This window comes from Hemiscyllium ocellatum, chromosome 3 (assembly GCF_020745735.1).
Source record: "Hemiscyllium ocellatum isolate sHemOce1 chromosome 3, sHemOce1.pat.X.cur, whole genome shotgun sequence".
Taxonomy (NCBI): domain Eukaryota; kingdom Metazoa; phylum Chordata; class Chondrichthyes; order Orectolobiformes; family Hemiscylliidae; genus Hemiscyllium; species Hemiscyllium ocellatum.
Genome location: NC_083403.1, coordinates 106,709,479 through 106,725,754, shown reverse-complemented (window position 1 = coordinate 106,725,754; position 16,276 = coordinate 106,709,479). Strand labels below are relative to the sequence as shown.

Genomic DNA, 16,276 nt, shown 5'->3' with positions numbered 1-16,276 from the left:
AGGAGAACTAACATACAAAATTTGACATTAAGCCATATTAGGCAACATTAGTGCAGATGACCAAAAGCATGGTCAAAAAAGTACTTTAGGGAGTGAAGTCAGGACAAAAGAAATGCCAAGAGGCACCCATGTTTATAGAACAAAACTGACCAAAGGTTTGGTAAGAGATCGATTTTGTCGAATATCTTAAAGAATAAAAGAAATACGTCGAGACAAACAGGTTTAGGAAGGAAATTCAAGAGCTCAGGGCTGAAGAAACAGTCAGCAACAGTGGAATGGATGAAGAGATCAGTATTTGATGAGTGTCTATATCTTAGAATGTTATAAAGCTGGAAACACAAGAGAGATATGGGGGGTAAGGCAATGATGGAATTGAAGTCAAGTGTGAGCATTTTAAAATCAAGGCATTACTTAACTAGGAATTGATATTGATCAGTGAGGTGATTGGTGAGCAGGTTGGTCTGCTTGGCCTAAAAGATGCAGAGGGTACATCTAGAGGAGACAGGGGTGCACGACTATTTCAGTGGCAATAAGCTGCACTGGGATACAGATAATGTTATGGATATAGGTCTTAGTAATGATACAGATAACAGGAACATGGGAAAATAGGAACATGAGTAGGCCATTCAGCCCACCAACCTGGTTCCACTATTCAACTAGATCATGATTGATAATCTACCTCAATACTATTTTCACATGTTATCCACATATTCCTTAGTAACAATAATCTCCAGAAAAGTATTGATTTCAGTTGCGAATCAGCTAATTCATTAATTCCATAGCCCTCTAGAGTAAAGAATTCCAAAATTTCACCACACACCAAGAGAAGAATTTCCTCCTTATCTCAGTCTTAAATGACCTATCCAAGATCCGGAGCCTATAGGAAGCTAGGTGAAGGAGATAACACTGGTTCAGTAGATCAGGATGTAGAATCTATTTGGATGATGAAGAGGAATAGTAGATGGAAAAAATTCAGTCAGAGTGGTCTACAGGACCTCTAACAATAATCACAAAGTGAGATAAGCAAGCATGAAGAAATACTGGGTGTTTGTAATCAAGAAATATCATTATTCAGGGTGAATTTAGACTACATAAGTGGTAAAAATCAGGTTGGAAATAGTTTCTTAGAGTGGCATGTCCTGACCAAAAAGGTCAGGTTATATTATGCTTTGATTTTGTATAATGTGACAGGATTGTGTAATGTGACAGGATTGTGTAATGTGACATGATTAAGTAATGCCCTCAGAGTAATGACACCCCATGGTTTTAGGAACCACAACATGATTAAATTTTACATCCATTAGATTAAATGACAAAGGTACAGAAGTAGGCCATTTTCCTCTTCAAATGTGCTCTGCCATTCAATGAGATTTGCATGACTGATCTGATAACTCTCTACCCCACTTTGCCCCATAACCTTAAACTCCCTTAATCTATCTCAGTTTTGAATATATTTAGTGACCCAGACTAAACAACCCTCTTGTGGTTAAGAAGTCCAGAGATTCACAAACCTCAGAAGACATCTACTTTGTCAAGTTCTTTAAGTACTCCAATTTGAATGGGGGAAGAGTGGGGCAAAGACTAGCATATTAAACCTATATATGGCAAGTTTGTGGGCATGGCAGTTGTTCCATCTCAAGTTAACCAGCATACTAGGCTAGCTGATAGATCAACAGAGACACAATGACAGACATTTAACAGGATAGTTCAGAATACTCAAAGCAAGTACATTCATACTATAGAGAAAATTTTGAAGGGAGGAGCCACTATTTATGGTTAACTAAAGAATTTAGGGACAGCTTTAGATTTAGGGAAAAAGCATATATCTTTGCAAAGGGAGTGACAGGTCAAATGATTGGTCAGAATATTAACAAAAAGCAGATAATGACTAAAAGCTTCTTCAGGGTAAGAGATTAGATTGATTCCATAGCCCTCTAGGGTAAAGGAAGCTTGCTAGGATCATAAAAACAGATAGCAACAGTCTAGACAGGCATTTAAAAAGGAAAAGAGTAAGCAAAGTGAGTGTTCGTTATCAAGAAAGTGAGAATGGAGAGTTTATAATAGATACTAAGGAAATAACAGATGAAATGAACAAATATTTTGTTTCCTTCTTCTCGAAAAAGGATAAAAAAAATCCCAGTAATAGCAGATCAGCAAATAGAAAGGGGATAGAGGAACTTAGTGAAATTACATTAAAAAGGAAAGCGATATTAAGCAAATTGATGGAGCTGTGGGCAGACAAGTCTTTGGGATAAGTTGGACTTCATGCTCGAATATTAAAAGAGGTGACTAATGAGCGGGCAGATGAGTTGACAGGAAGAATAAAGAAGTAGAGAATTACTTCAATAGAGAATGACTGAGGTGGAAGGGGTTTTACATATTTTTTTGAATGAGGCAGAAGATTTCGCAGAAAATTGATGAGGTGATAAATCATGAAGAGCATAGCCTTAGTTCACAGGAGGATATAGACAAGGTGCTCAGATGGGTTGATCAGTAGAAAATGGAATTTGATTTGGCTGAGTATGAGGTGATGTACTTGGACAGAATAAATAAGGCAAAGGAATACGTGATAGGAACCTGGGAAAGACCAAGGATCAGAGGGGCTTTGATATACATGTCCACTAGTCCCTTAAGTTAGCTGGACAGATAGATAATGTAGGAGAAAGTGAGGACTGCAGATGCTGGAGATTAGAGTCGAGTGTGTGGTACTTAAAAAGCACAGCAGGTTAGGCAGCATCCGAGGAGCAGGTGAATTAGGATGATGTAGGGGTTATGCCCGAAATGTCGACTCTCCTGCTCCTGACCTGCTGTGCTTTTCCAGGACCACACTCTCGAGGTAGACAATGTAGTTAAGAAATCATACGGGATATTTGCCCTTATTAGCTGAGGAAAAGTTTAAGGGCAGTGAGGTTATCTTGGAACTGTTGGTTAGGCCACAGCTACTGTACTGTGTGCAGCTCTGGAATTCACATTATAAGAGGTATGTGATTTCACTGAAGAATGTGCAGAGAAGATCTACCAAGACATTGCTTCATACTTATGGATTATGAGGAGATTGGATAGACTGGATAGATTGCCTTCCTTGGAAAGGAGGCGACCAATTGAGATTATAAAATAATGAGTTGCATATTAAATGGTAGACAAGAAGGAACCTTTCCCCTTGGTGAATGGATCAATGACCAGGGGGCATAGATTTAAGGTAAGGGACAGAAGGTTTAGAGGGGATGTGATATTTTCACTCATAGGGTGGTGGGAATCTGGAACTCGCTGCCCGTAAGGATGGAAGAATTTAAGAAGAATTGAGATGTGCATTTGCAATGCCAAAGCATACAAGGCTATGGGCCAAGTGCTGGAAAATGGAATTAGAATAGTTAGGTGCTTGTATTTGACCAACACAGACTTATTACTCTAAAATGTTAGTGTGCAGATAAAGCATATAATCAGTAAGGTGGACGGAATGCTACACTTTACTATAAGAGGAAATTAATATAAAAGGGTATTATGGTTCCGTTACACAGGGCACTAGAGAAACCATACGTCAAATATTTTTTGTTCCCATTTTTATGGAAGAATGTAAATGTGTTCATTGCAGGTCAGAGGAGGTTACTAGACTAATATATAGAATTAATGGTTTATCCTAAGAGGATGAGTTGGACACATAAAGCTTGTTTCCTTTGGAATTTAGGAGAGTTTATGATTTGATTAAAGTATACAAGATCCTGATGGTCTTGACAAGATTTAGAGTCAGTCCAGCATGAGGGGGCACTGTTTTAAAACTGTGGGTTGCCCATCAGGATGGAAAAGAGGAGAAATGTTTCCTTTTAGAAGGTTGCGCTCTACCGGAACTCTGCTTCAACAGGCAGTGAGGGTGGAGTCATGGCTATTTTTAGGGCAAGCATAGATAGATTTCCTTGTCTAACAAGAATCTAAGGTGATCAAGGGTAGATAGGAATTTTGAAACAAATCGAATGGCGAAACTTACTGAAGAGGCTGAAAGATCTATTTGGGCTATTTCATATGTTCAAAATGTCCATGGAATATAGACCCAATCTCCTTAATCTTCCCATAAAACAATCCTGCCATCCCAGGGACTAATCTGTTGCACTCATTATATTGCAACTATGTCTCTCCTTAGATAAAAAGGACAAAATCTGTACACAGTATTTAGGGTGACATCTCTGCAAAGGCTCTGCATAACTGTAAGACATCATTACTCCTGTTCTCAAATCTATTTGTTATGAACATATAGAATCATAGAAATGTACAGCACGGAAATAGACCCTTCGGTCCAACTTGTCCATGCTGACCAGATATCCTAAATTAATTCAGCCCCATTTTCGAACACTTGATCATATCCCTCTAAACCCTTCTTATTCACATACCCATCCAGATGCATTTTAGATGTTGCAATTCTACCAGCCATCACTACTTCCTCTGGCAGCTCATTCTAAAAATGCACCACACTCTGCGTGAAGATGTTGCCTCTTGGGTCTCTTTTAAATCTTTCCCCTTTCATCTAAAACCTATGCCCTCTAGTTTTGGATTCCCCCACCCCAGGGTAGAAGGTAGAAGGTGATGGAGGGTTGCTTTTCAGACTGGAGGCCTGTGACCAGTGGTGTGCCATTAGGATCAGTGCTGGGTCCACTGCTTTTCATTATTTACATAAATAACGTGGATGTGAATATAGGAGGTATAATTAGTAAGTTTGCAGATGACACCAAAATTGGAGGCGTAGTGAACAGCAATGGAAGGCTACCTCTGATTACAACAGGATCTTGATCAGATGGGCTAATGGTCCGAGGAGTGGCTATTTATTCTATCCATGCCCCTCACGATTTTATAAACCTCTAAGGTTACCCATCAGCCCCCAATGCTCCAAGGAAAATAGCCTCAGCCTATTCTCCATATAGCTCAAACCCTCCAACCCTGGCAACATCCTTGTAAATTTTTTCTGAACCCTGTCAAGTTTCTCAACATCTTTCCCATAGCAAAAAGATGAGAATTGCACAGTATACTAAAAGTCACCTAACCAATCTCCTGTACAGCCGCAACATGACCTCCCAACTCCTATACTCAATGCTCTGACCAATAAAGAAAAGCGTACCAAATATCTTCTTCACTATCCCATCTACCTGTGACTCCACGTTCAAGGAACTATGAACCTGCACTCCAAGGTCTCTTTGTTCAGCAACACTACCCAGGACCTTAAAATTAAGTGTATAATTCCTGCCCTGATTTGCCTTTCCAAAATGCAGAACCTCACATTTATTCAAGTTAAACTCCAACTGCCACTCCTCGGACCATTAGCCCATCTGATCAAGATCCTGTTGTAATCAGAGGTAGCCTTCTTTGCTGTTCACTACACCTCCAATTTTGGTGTCATCTGCAAACTTACTAATTATACCTCCTATATTCACATCCACGTTATTTATGTAAATAATGAAAAGCAGTGGACCCAGCACTGATCCTAATGGCACACCACTGGTCACAGGCCTCCAGTCTGAAAAGCAACCCTCCATCACCTTCTACCTTCTATCCATCTTCCACCTTCGAGCCAGTTCTGTATCCAAATGGCTACTTCTCCCTGTATTCCAAGAGATCTAACCTTGCTATGAGGAACCTTATTGAATGCCTTACTGAAGTCCATAGCTCTGACCTCATCAATCCTCCTTGTTACTTCTTCAAAAAACTCAATCAAGTTTGTGAGACATGATTTCCCACGCACAAAGCCATGTTGACTATCCCTGATCAGTCCTTGCCTTTCTAAATACATGTAAATCCTGTCCCTTAGGACTCCCCCCAACAACTTGCCTGCCACCAATATCAGACTCACTAGTCTATAATTCCCTGGCTTTTCCTTATCACCTTTCTTAAACAGTGGCAACACATTGACCAACCTCCAGTCTTCCTGCACCTCATCTGTGGCTATTGATGATCCAAATATCTCAGCAAGGGGCCCAGCAATCACTTCACTAGCTTCCCACAGAGTTCTAGGGTACACTTGATCAGGTCCAGTGGATTTATCAACCTTTCTGTTTTAAGACGTCCAGCACCTCCTCTTCTGTAATGTGAACATTTTTCGAAGTGTCACTATTTAGAACATTTCCTAATTGCTTTCTGCACCTGCATGTCATCTTGAAATAACTAGTGTACAAGAACTCTAAGGTCCCTCGCAGAATATTTCTTAAATGGTGAGAAGCTGTTGAGCTTTTTTTCCAACAATATAAATACCTTTACATTTATTCACATTATTTTCAAGCTGCCATACTTTAGCCCATTCACTTAGCTAATCCAACTTGGAAATATTACAACAGGTTTCCATGTCCAAATCATTTATATAGATTGCGATCAGTTGTGGTATCCCACTAGTAACAACCTGCCAACCAGAGAATGATCAATCTATTCTCTGCTTTCTGCCTCTTCACTAATTCCAAATCCATACCATTATATTTCCCCCAATTCATGTACTCAAATTTTATTTAATAACTTTCTATCTTGGACAATATCAAAAGTCTTCTAAAAATCCAAATACATCAAATTGTCTTTATCATTGCTACACATAATATCTTCAAAAAACTAACAAGTTTGTCATCATGAATTCCCTTTCGTTGTGAGCTAAATACTAAAACTGAAAAAGGACAATAACCTCCAGTTCAAAAGTGTTTTAAAGTGGCAGTCTATTGCACATCTTAACAATTGGCTAAGTGATCCATTGCTTCAAATTTCTCACCTTGTCTACGAATTTCTTTAAGTTCAGCACCAGCAGCCTGCAGTGAGTGAAACTGGCATCCTTCATGATGAAGGATTTACCTTTAGTGTCTAATATCGATCCAGAAAAATAGTACAGCTCAGGTATATAACAGTCTCATGTTAAATTACTGGAATGCTTTGATATTTCGTGTATCCATGTGCATTTTGCATAGTTCAAAACACTAATACTTTAGTGAGCCAGAAGACAAGACTTTAATATATAAATTACATGAACAAACCAAATAGTAAACACAAATGTTTATTTCATAATCCTACCTATTGTACATAAGGCATTGTGACACAAAATACACCCAAATTTAAAAAGCTTTCAGAGACTGAATAGTAGTCTTCAAGAATAGACCCTTGTTCCATTTGGTTCATTATCTTTAGCATTTTAAAGAGGTAAGTGTTTTTTTTGCTTTGATTTTTACCAGCATAGGAAGGCAACAAACTAAACATTGACCTGTTTCTAGTCCAAGATCTAGCCATGAAGGATACCAGTTAGAATAGTTCTCTAGGTGCAGACTCCTGGAATCCATTTCTTGCTACTCAAAAGTTAAGAGTAATTATCCATACATTGTGACTTTGACTCAATGCTAAATGATAATCAGAAACTAATTCTCTAAATGAATGTTTAGCTAAAACATCCCTTCGCACCTTTCTTTCAGCTGCTTTGACTAGTTTCCATCCTTAGCTTTGATTACAATATATACAACTTACCCGATATTGCTAACATCTTGGCTTCTAAGAGAATTGGAAGCTGCATTTCAATGTCACTCGCCTTCCCACTCAGTTTGTTGCATAGTCTTTGGCTAGTGAAGATCTAAATGTATAAACATACAAATAATTTATGAAAACTAATATGCCATTCGTAGGTTGCAGAAAATACAAAATGTGAACTGCAATGTGTAAAACTATGATACAGCATTGCTTAATAAAGCACATTGTTGTCCGAGCTTGTAACAGTCTGGCTTGGACTGTGTCTTTGTTGAACTAGCTGTATGATAGTAGAGGTCACATGACAAACGCAAGCAGAGAACATTAGTGAAGCAATGTATTTCTATCTTAAACACCTTCTTTTCAAACAAAAGAAAATGTATGTATTTATCATTTCCATTGTGAATTGTCCAACTTACTCATTATGTATACAACTATTCTCATGTATTAGCAATTCATTATTTACAGTCTCTACACCAAATTGTGCATAGTTTTTAAAATTGTGACAGCCTCTTAATAATACTTGTGCACATTTTGCCTATTTATCTGGGTGATCTTCCTTTGTTATGTCTGTCACTCATTCTTGCAGCAACTTCACTGTTGGGAGTGCTCAGATTTCCTATGATTGTGGTTCAAGACAGACAGTAAGTTCATGTTTTCCTGGCTGTTTGCAGTGACAAAAAAAACAACTTTTCCAGGTCACCATCTTAACTTGGAAATATAATGTCATTCTTTCCTTGCTGCTAGCTCAAAATCCTGGATTTCCCTCCCTAATAGCACTGTGGGTTTACATAGACCAAATGGACTGCAATGGTTCAAGAAAGCAGCTCAGTGTCACCTTCTCAAGGTCATTCAGGAATGGACACCAAATGCCAGCCTGGCCACTGAAGTCTTGACCCAATCTTCTCCTTCTGCGGTCATCATTCCAACTACCACAAACTTGTAACCACCTATTGAACTGACTGAACATACTGCATGGAATACGTCGTGTCAGATATCTCTCATGTGGCCATCCATACCTAATGGCCTTTTTTTGGCCAAACACATATACAAAATAAATCTGCTTCTTCCAGTGAGACTTTCCCCAAAATGGAGATGCTTTATTTTCCTTTGTGTGCTGTTTTCTGCAGTATTTGCATCCTGCTCTTTGTCTGTATACATGGCTTGGAAAGGGTGGACGCTAGGGAATTGTTTCCATTAGGCGAGGAGACTAGGACCCGTGGACACAACCTTAGAATTAGAGGGGGTCAATTCAGAACAGAAATGCGGAGACATTTCTTCAGCCAGAGGGTGGTGGGCCTGTGGAATTCATTGCCACGGAGTGCAGTGGAGGCCAGGACGCTAAATGTCTTCAAGGCAGAGATTGATAGATTCTTGTTGTCTCGAGGAATTAAGGGCTATGGGGAGAACGCTGGTAAGTGGAGATGAAATGCCCATCAGTCATGATTGAATGGCAGAGTGGACTTGATGGGCTGAATGGCCTTACTTCCACTCCTATGTCTTATGGTCTAATCAGGAAGTGCTGTGGAAGATCCTATCAAAGGCCAGCTGACCAGTCAAATTCAATCAATATCCTCCATCTCCTCCATGGTAATATGACAGAATCCTCTGAGGTCAAGATGAAGCTCCATCAAATATACCAAAACTCCCACCCTTTTCTCATCCTCATTGCCATCATTCTTCATCTTGTCAAGAACGAGCTTACCAGTGGTCTGGACATTGTCTACAGGATGGATGGAAATTTTTTTTAAGGTCAACTGATTGAAATCCAGGAAGGAAAGTCACTGTACATCTCTATGATTCTATGACATCTTTTGTGAAACTTCAATATGCAGATGATAATGTCATTTCTGCCCTGTTGACAGAGAATCTTTAAGCTTCACCTAATACCTTTGCAGCAGCATACCAAAAGAACTCGTCTCAGTAGCAACATCATAAAGACTCAAATCTTTACCAACCTGACCCATGTAAAGTTCTAGTTCATCCCTCTATTCAGTTCAATAGAGAAATTCTCCAAAATATGAACTATTTCCCCTACCTGGAAAGCTATGTCTCATCTAAGACTGATTTCAATGCGAAGATTAAACATCATATCCAATCAGTGAGCAGGCCTTCAGATACCCAAGGATTAGAGTTTTCAATTATCATGACATCTGTGTTGATGCCAAGATTCTTGTGTATAAGGTTTCCAACCCTTCTGCATGGCTGAGACGGTTGGACTACATAAAGACGCCACCTCAAAACCCTTGAGAAGTACCATCAATGTTGTTTAAGATGGATTCTCCACATCAGCTAGGAAGACAGACATACTAACACCAATATGCTTGAGCAGCCACTTGGACCAGCATTGAGGCTACAATTATCTGAAACCAACTCTGGTGGCCAGCTACAGGTTAGGTTGCCTGAGTTCTGACTGTCAAAGCAAATCTTCTTTGCCCATTCAGGGAAGGCACTCAAATGAGAAGAGGACAAAGGAAGCATTTCAAAGATTCCTTGAAAGCTTCCCTCAAGAAAAGTAACATAGATGTCAATGCATGGGAGACCAACATTTAGAAGAAACCAACTTGGAACAAACTGCCGTTACGAGGGGACACAATTTTTTGGAGCACCCCCATCCACAAGAAAAGATACAGAAAAATAACAGAAGAAAGAAATGCCAGCAATCTCAAGACCAAAGACCACTTCCACATTCCAGAAACACCTGCCAAATGCATGGTCAGGTACAGCTCTAGGATTGGTTAATCAGCATGCAGGGACCCAAAGAACCCAAGACCAGTGACACGGAATTTCCTAGGTGGACAAACATACTCGTTAGTGAGTGATTACCAACAATGATTTTTCTGCACTTTAGCCTTATCAACATAACGATAGACCTGGTTTGTTCTGCTATGAACATGCTCTAGTTGTTGCTTCACAACCTTAATGCTTCTGCAAACTCTCAATCATTTTCCTGAGTGTATGTTTTGCCTCTCTCAGTAGATGTGCTGCCAGTGTGAGATCACTTATGTATAATATAAACCTGTCTTTAATTAGTCTTTCAGTTGTGCAAATTCACAGGATTCTGTAGTTACATATTGATCTACAGAATCACCTTGAGACCAAACAATAACAAATATCATTCATAAGCTAAGTTCTCTTGGATTTCAGAATTTGGATTTGAGCTGTAAGACTATCCAAGTTTCTGCCATCTGTGCTTTTCTGTTTTTCAGAAAGATTTAAGGTGGATAAGCCTAAAACATTATTTCCCCAATACTGATAAAAGTCAAGTTAATCATAGCTGCTCTAGTCTGTTCAATAGGTCTGTAAATCTCAGTTCTGCCATTGCAAATGGGAACATTACAGTTGCGTTTCTTACTGTCTTTAATTTTGACAAGCACCAGGAAAGGAAAAGTTTCAGCCAGTATCTTACAAGTATTCAACTGTGATCCCTTTATGTTTTTCCTTTATTGTAGCTTTTAGCAGCATTCCCAGTGTTCTTCTGTTTAGTAGTTCAGTAGTTATACTTCTGTATGACTCTTCTACATTTAATGTCAGTTCGGCTCTAACACAACCTAGCTTGCAGAATTAATAGTGCACTGATTGAACTGGCTACAAGATGGATGCCTTTAAGTGCCTCGCAATAGTGGTCACCTGACTACAGTAAACCACGTGGTACAGAAGTACAACTTCGCATTTATGTCTCAAAAACACATTGAAACATTCCAGTTTATAAGGTAGAGCCACAGAAAATACAGGGGGTTCTTTCAGAAAGGCATCAAGCACATCAAAAAACTTCATTGGGAATAATCAGAGATGAAGTCATGGTGTTGGAGAGAGTATACAAACCTCCAAATAGCTCATTTACCAGACTCCCCAGACAGTGCAGAGCTTTCAGTTCATGCTTTGGAATTTGCTTTGGTGGAACATGCTTTGGTGGCACAGTGGCTCACTGGTTAACACTGCTACCTCGCAGAGCCAGGGACCTGGGTTCGATTCCAGCCTGGGGCGACTGTCTCTGTGGGGTTTGTACATTCTTCCAGTGTCTGTGTGGATTTCTTTCAGGTACTCCAGTTTCCTCCCATAGTCTAAACATGCGTAGGTTACATGAATTGACCATGGTAGATTGCACAGAGTGTTCAGGGATGTGCATGTTGGGTAAATTAGTCAGGGATGGATGTAGAGTATGGGCATGCGATTCTATGAGAAACACATTTGGGCAGCTATGTTTACGGATGGCTCAGTGGTTAGCACTGTTACCTCACAGCGCTAGGGACCCAGGTTCAATTCCCACCTCGGGCAACTGTCTGTGTTGAGTTTGCACATTTTCCCCGTGTCTGCGTGGGTTTCCTTCCACAGTCCAAAGATGTGCAAGTTAGGTGAATTGGCCATGCTAAATTGCCCCTAATGTTAGGTACATTAGTCAGGGATAAATGTAGGGAATGGGGTGGGTTGCTCTTCAGAGGTTCAGTGTGGAATTGTTGGGCCGAAGAACCTGTTTCTAATCTAATAATTAAGAGCCATAATAAAATCCATCAAACATGTCCAAAGGGATTTCATAAATACATTAAGGACAGAAGGATAGGGAGAGAATAGGGACCCTCAAACATCAGCAAAGCATCCTATGTGTGGAACCGCAGGAGATGGGGAAGACACTAAACGCATGTTTACTGTGGAGAAGGACGTGGAAGATATAGAATGTGGGGAAATAAATGGTGACAAAATGGTAACCCTCCAACCACAAGGGATGAACTCAGATTTCTCCAGTTTCACTTCCCCTCCCCCCACCTTGTCTCAGTCGAATCCCTCGAACTCAGCACCGCCTTCCTAACCTGCAATCTTCTTCCTGACCTCTCCGCTCCCACCCCACTCTGGCCTATCACCCTCACCTTGACCTCCTTCCACCGATCACATCTCCATCGTCCCTCCCCCCTACCTTTTATCTTAGCCTACTGGACACACTTTCCTCATTCCTGATGAAGGGCTCATGCCCGGAACGTCGAATTTCCTGTTCCTTGGATGCTGCCTGACCTGCTGCGCTTTTCCAGCAACACATTTTCAGCAAATAAATGGTGACATCTTGAAAAATGCCCATGTTACAGAAAGGTGGTGCTGGTTGTCTTAAAATATGTCTTAAGGTTGATAAATCCACAGGACCTGATCAGGCGTACCCTAGAACTCTGTGGGAAGCTAGAGAAGTGATTACCGGGCCCCTTGCTGATTATCCGAAGGTGATCTCAAGGTCCTGATGGAAACATTACATCAAAGACATACCTCCAACAGTGATCACGTCTTTTGTTCACAGTTATTAAACAGGCACCATCTCCAAATGACTGATTGCCTGCCCTTTCTCCCTCCCCACACTTTCCCTGGAGTTCTACACAGGGGTGTACGCTAAAACCCGCCTTCCCCGGATTAATCTCTCCAACATTGCCCTGTACAAGGCAGTAAAAAGGAGAGTGTGTGTGTGTGTATGTATACACGCAAGTGCACTCTATTTGGAGACTTATCCCACAAAGGCAACTGAAGCAGTATTGTTGTTGGTGTCCAGTGCAGCTACCCTGGAGAGAGGGCAGGTGCATGCGGTGTTGCATGGGATTGGGGGCGGGGGGTTGTTGCACAAGGTTGGGGACAGGGGAGCAGTGTTGCATGGGGTTGGGGGTGGTGGGCCTCACACGCTCTGTGCTGCTGCAGTCTCCTGAATGAGGAGCAAACTTTAAAAAATCCGAGCCCCAGAGGAAAGGCATTTAATCAATTATCCGAAAGAAATAGTGCCTGCCCATCACTTTCAGATAATTGAGGTTCCCCTGTATTGGCAGAGTAGGGGGAAAACAAAAGGAAAACAGTTCAGGTTCCTTTGCTTCCCAGTTCTGATGCTGACATAGAGCCATAGAGTCAAACAACACAGAAACAGACCTTTCGGTCCTCCGTTGGCTAGTTAGGTCCCTGGTGTTCAGCTGTCTGTCTTTCTCCAGAAGCATCCATTGGTTTGTAAGCAGCATAAAGCTATTGATTTACTTGAAAAATGTCTCTCATTTATTAAATCAAACTTCATAGCTCACAAACCTGCTGCAGGAAAGATCACTAGTTTCTTTCAAGTTTAAACTTTTTTTTACTGCAGAAAACAGGCAGTTTCTGCTGGAGAGATCAATTGTACACATTCTTTCTTCTCTTCAGTTTGTCTGTGTCTTTGCAACTTATTTCCAGTTCCAACCTGTTCAGTTAGCCAAGAACAAATCCGCTTTACTTGTAAATAATTTCTCCATTCCTAATCATCTGCATAGTGCAGGGAACGATAGTCATATTAATAGAGTTCACAATAGGTATCTTGCTGTGAAATTATGCAGCCATCCATGCAAATCCTTGTTTTTTAAAACAGTTTTCTTTAATAGAGTGCCACCAACAGCGTGGGTTCAATTCCCAAACTGGGTGATGCTACCATGAAGGCCTCACCTTCTCAACCCCGTCCCTTGTCTGAGGTGTGACCCCCAGAGTAAACTCACCACCGGTCATTTCTCTCTAATGAGAGACAAGCCCGATCATCCTCTGGGATGATGTTGATTTTTACTTTTACATGACCAGTTTTTCAAATCACTAAAGTAAAAAGACATGGTCCTTACAGCTATAATAAATTAGTAAACTATGATAATTCTAATACAAAACCATGTTGACTGTACCTGATTTTATAATGATTCTTCCCAGCTCAATAAAGGACTCCAATATTTTCTTTATGATAGATGTGGGCAAACTGCCCTGCAGTTTTCTGCCTCCCTTTTTTCATGAATCGAGATTCTGCATTTGTAATTTTCCAATTTGCTGGGACTTTGCAAGTTCACAATGAATGCATCAACCATAGTTGCAGCCACTTCTTTTAAGACCCTAGTATAAAAGCCATCAGTACCAGGAAAGGGTTCCAAAAAGGAGGGAAGTATATAGTGCTAACCACTTAGGCCTGTGCCTTCTAGAAGTCTGGGCTTGGGCATCATTATACCTCTCACAAGAAACTTTCAGAGTTGGGGGGACACAGTGGCGTAAGGGTGGCACGGTGGCTCAGTGGTTAGCACTGCTGCCTCACAGCACCAGGGTCCCAGGTTCGATCAGATTTTCTCAAGGTGCACTTCTTTTTAACCATTTAACTTAATATTAGGTGATATAGCCACACAGTAACAATATCTTTTGTATTTGTGTTGATATATGGTATATTTGGACTGTCACAGAAGACAGTTAGAGTATTTCATCAATATCCTCTGAGATAATCAAATTTTCATTAAACTTCAAGCCACACAGAAGGAAAGCATTAGTAAACATGACTAATAGGCCATTACCATTACTCTTTTTCTATGCTGTTCACAATACCTTAATTATGACCATAAGTCACGTTAATACTGTCTGCATGATTAATTTCTTAATTAGGTCTTTAGATTTCTTAATTATTAGCTTCCTGTACAATTGATAATATGTTCTCCATTTTGACCATTAAAGTCAAATATCATTGCTACATGCGTATGTGGTCAGCATGGATTCTTGGTAATTTTATTTTCAGTTCAATTATCCTTGCTAACTTATTTTTTCATTTGAACTGGCTATTTGCACACAATTTCAAACCAAAATAAACCAAAATCAAAAATAAGTTCCTGCTTAATGATGACTGGCACTGGGCCAGGCAACTTCTGATCAGGCATGCATCCACTTAACTGAATGGTACAAGTGAGAGTCACTGAATGTGAGAGTGTGTGTGAACTAACAGACTGGGAGTGAGTTAGACACAAACACAGGTTGCTAATGAGGACAGACAGGCATACACATCCCTTCCCTCCACCCCCAGAAATCTATTCATACTCCAGGCCAGAAGTGGAGCAAAACTCAGACTGAAAAGCAACCTGCTTTTAATCCTCAGTTCCAGAGGAGTTCTACCAAGATTAGCTTGATGTGTGTGCTACCAAAGGTGAATGCAACGGTGTTAATTAAACCCAACTCCTTAGTATGGGTCCATTCCCCCTCCCTCTTTGGTGATCAGGATTTGGGGCCCTGGTCTGGCCTCCCTAATGCTGCTTATAAAGCAAAACAGCAAACATGAGTTTATTAGTTAGATAGGCTCCTTGGTACTTTTTAAATGGTTTTTAAAACATTTCATATTTTTTTAAACCATTGATTTGTTGTCTTGACATGTTTTTTGTTTACCTCGTAGTGACTTTTTTAAAAAAAAGTATGTTTACTGTTATGGCAGATCACAACTCAGGGCAGCTGCTGCTTGGTTTTCTGAAGAAGCAGAATCAGAGACTCACAAGAAGTCTCACTGCTGTTTGAGGGCTGGCAAAGTGTGATGGTTTTTCCCCAAAAGGAACAAGAAGCATTGGAAATGTCCAGCATGCCTGCAGGCATCAGTGCACAGAGACGCAGAGGCCAGTGCAGAGGTGTTTCATCAGAATCCATGAAGATTGTAGGCATGAAGTATTAAAACTGTTCCTTTTTCCACAGATGCTATCTGGCTTACTGCGCATTTCCTGACTTTTCTATTTACACAATAGATTTGTGTTGGAAAGTTTTGCAATTTTTAATAGAACATGTTCAGGATATTCACATTCACACATGGGATTGCTGCTTACAGTGTTTATGACATTCAATTATTTTTTAGATGTTGTTGTTCAAAAATTGCACAGGTCCAGGTGCAATGAAAAGGAGCTGGTTGCATATGAATGACAGGTAATTGTATGTAATGGTGCAACAAATCAGAGGTTGTAAAATCAATGGGATTTCTAAATCGAGAAATAGAGTACAAAAACCAAATAATGTTTGCTAAATCTATGTAAAGCAGTTCAATCTCTCTCTGACT

The 16,276-nt window shown here is 40.3% G+C and overlaps 1 protein-coding gene across 1 annotated transcript in view; it reads right to left on the bottom strand.

The window, feature by feature from the left end:
* disc1 (DISC1 scaffold protein) overlaps positions 1–16,276 on the bottom strand; it is a 61,169-nt gene that overhangs the window by 33,629 nt on the left and 11,264 nt on the right. The window contains exon 4 of the mRNA XM_060854943.1: positions 7,471–7,573. Within this exon, the coding sequence (XP_060710926.1) occupies positions 7,471–7,573 (103 nt within the window). The remainder of the gene's footprint in view (positions 1–7,470; positions 7,574–16,276) is intronic.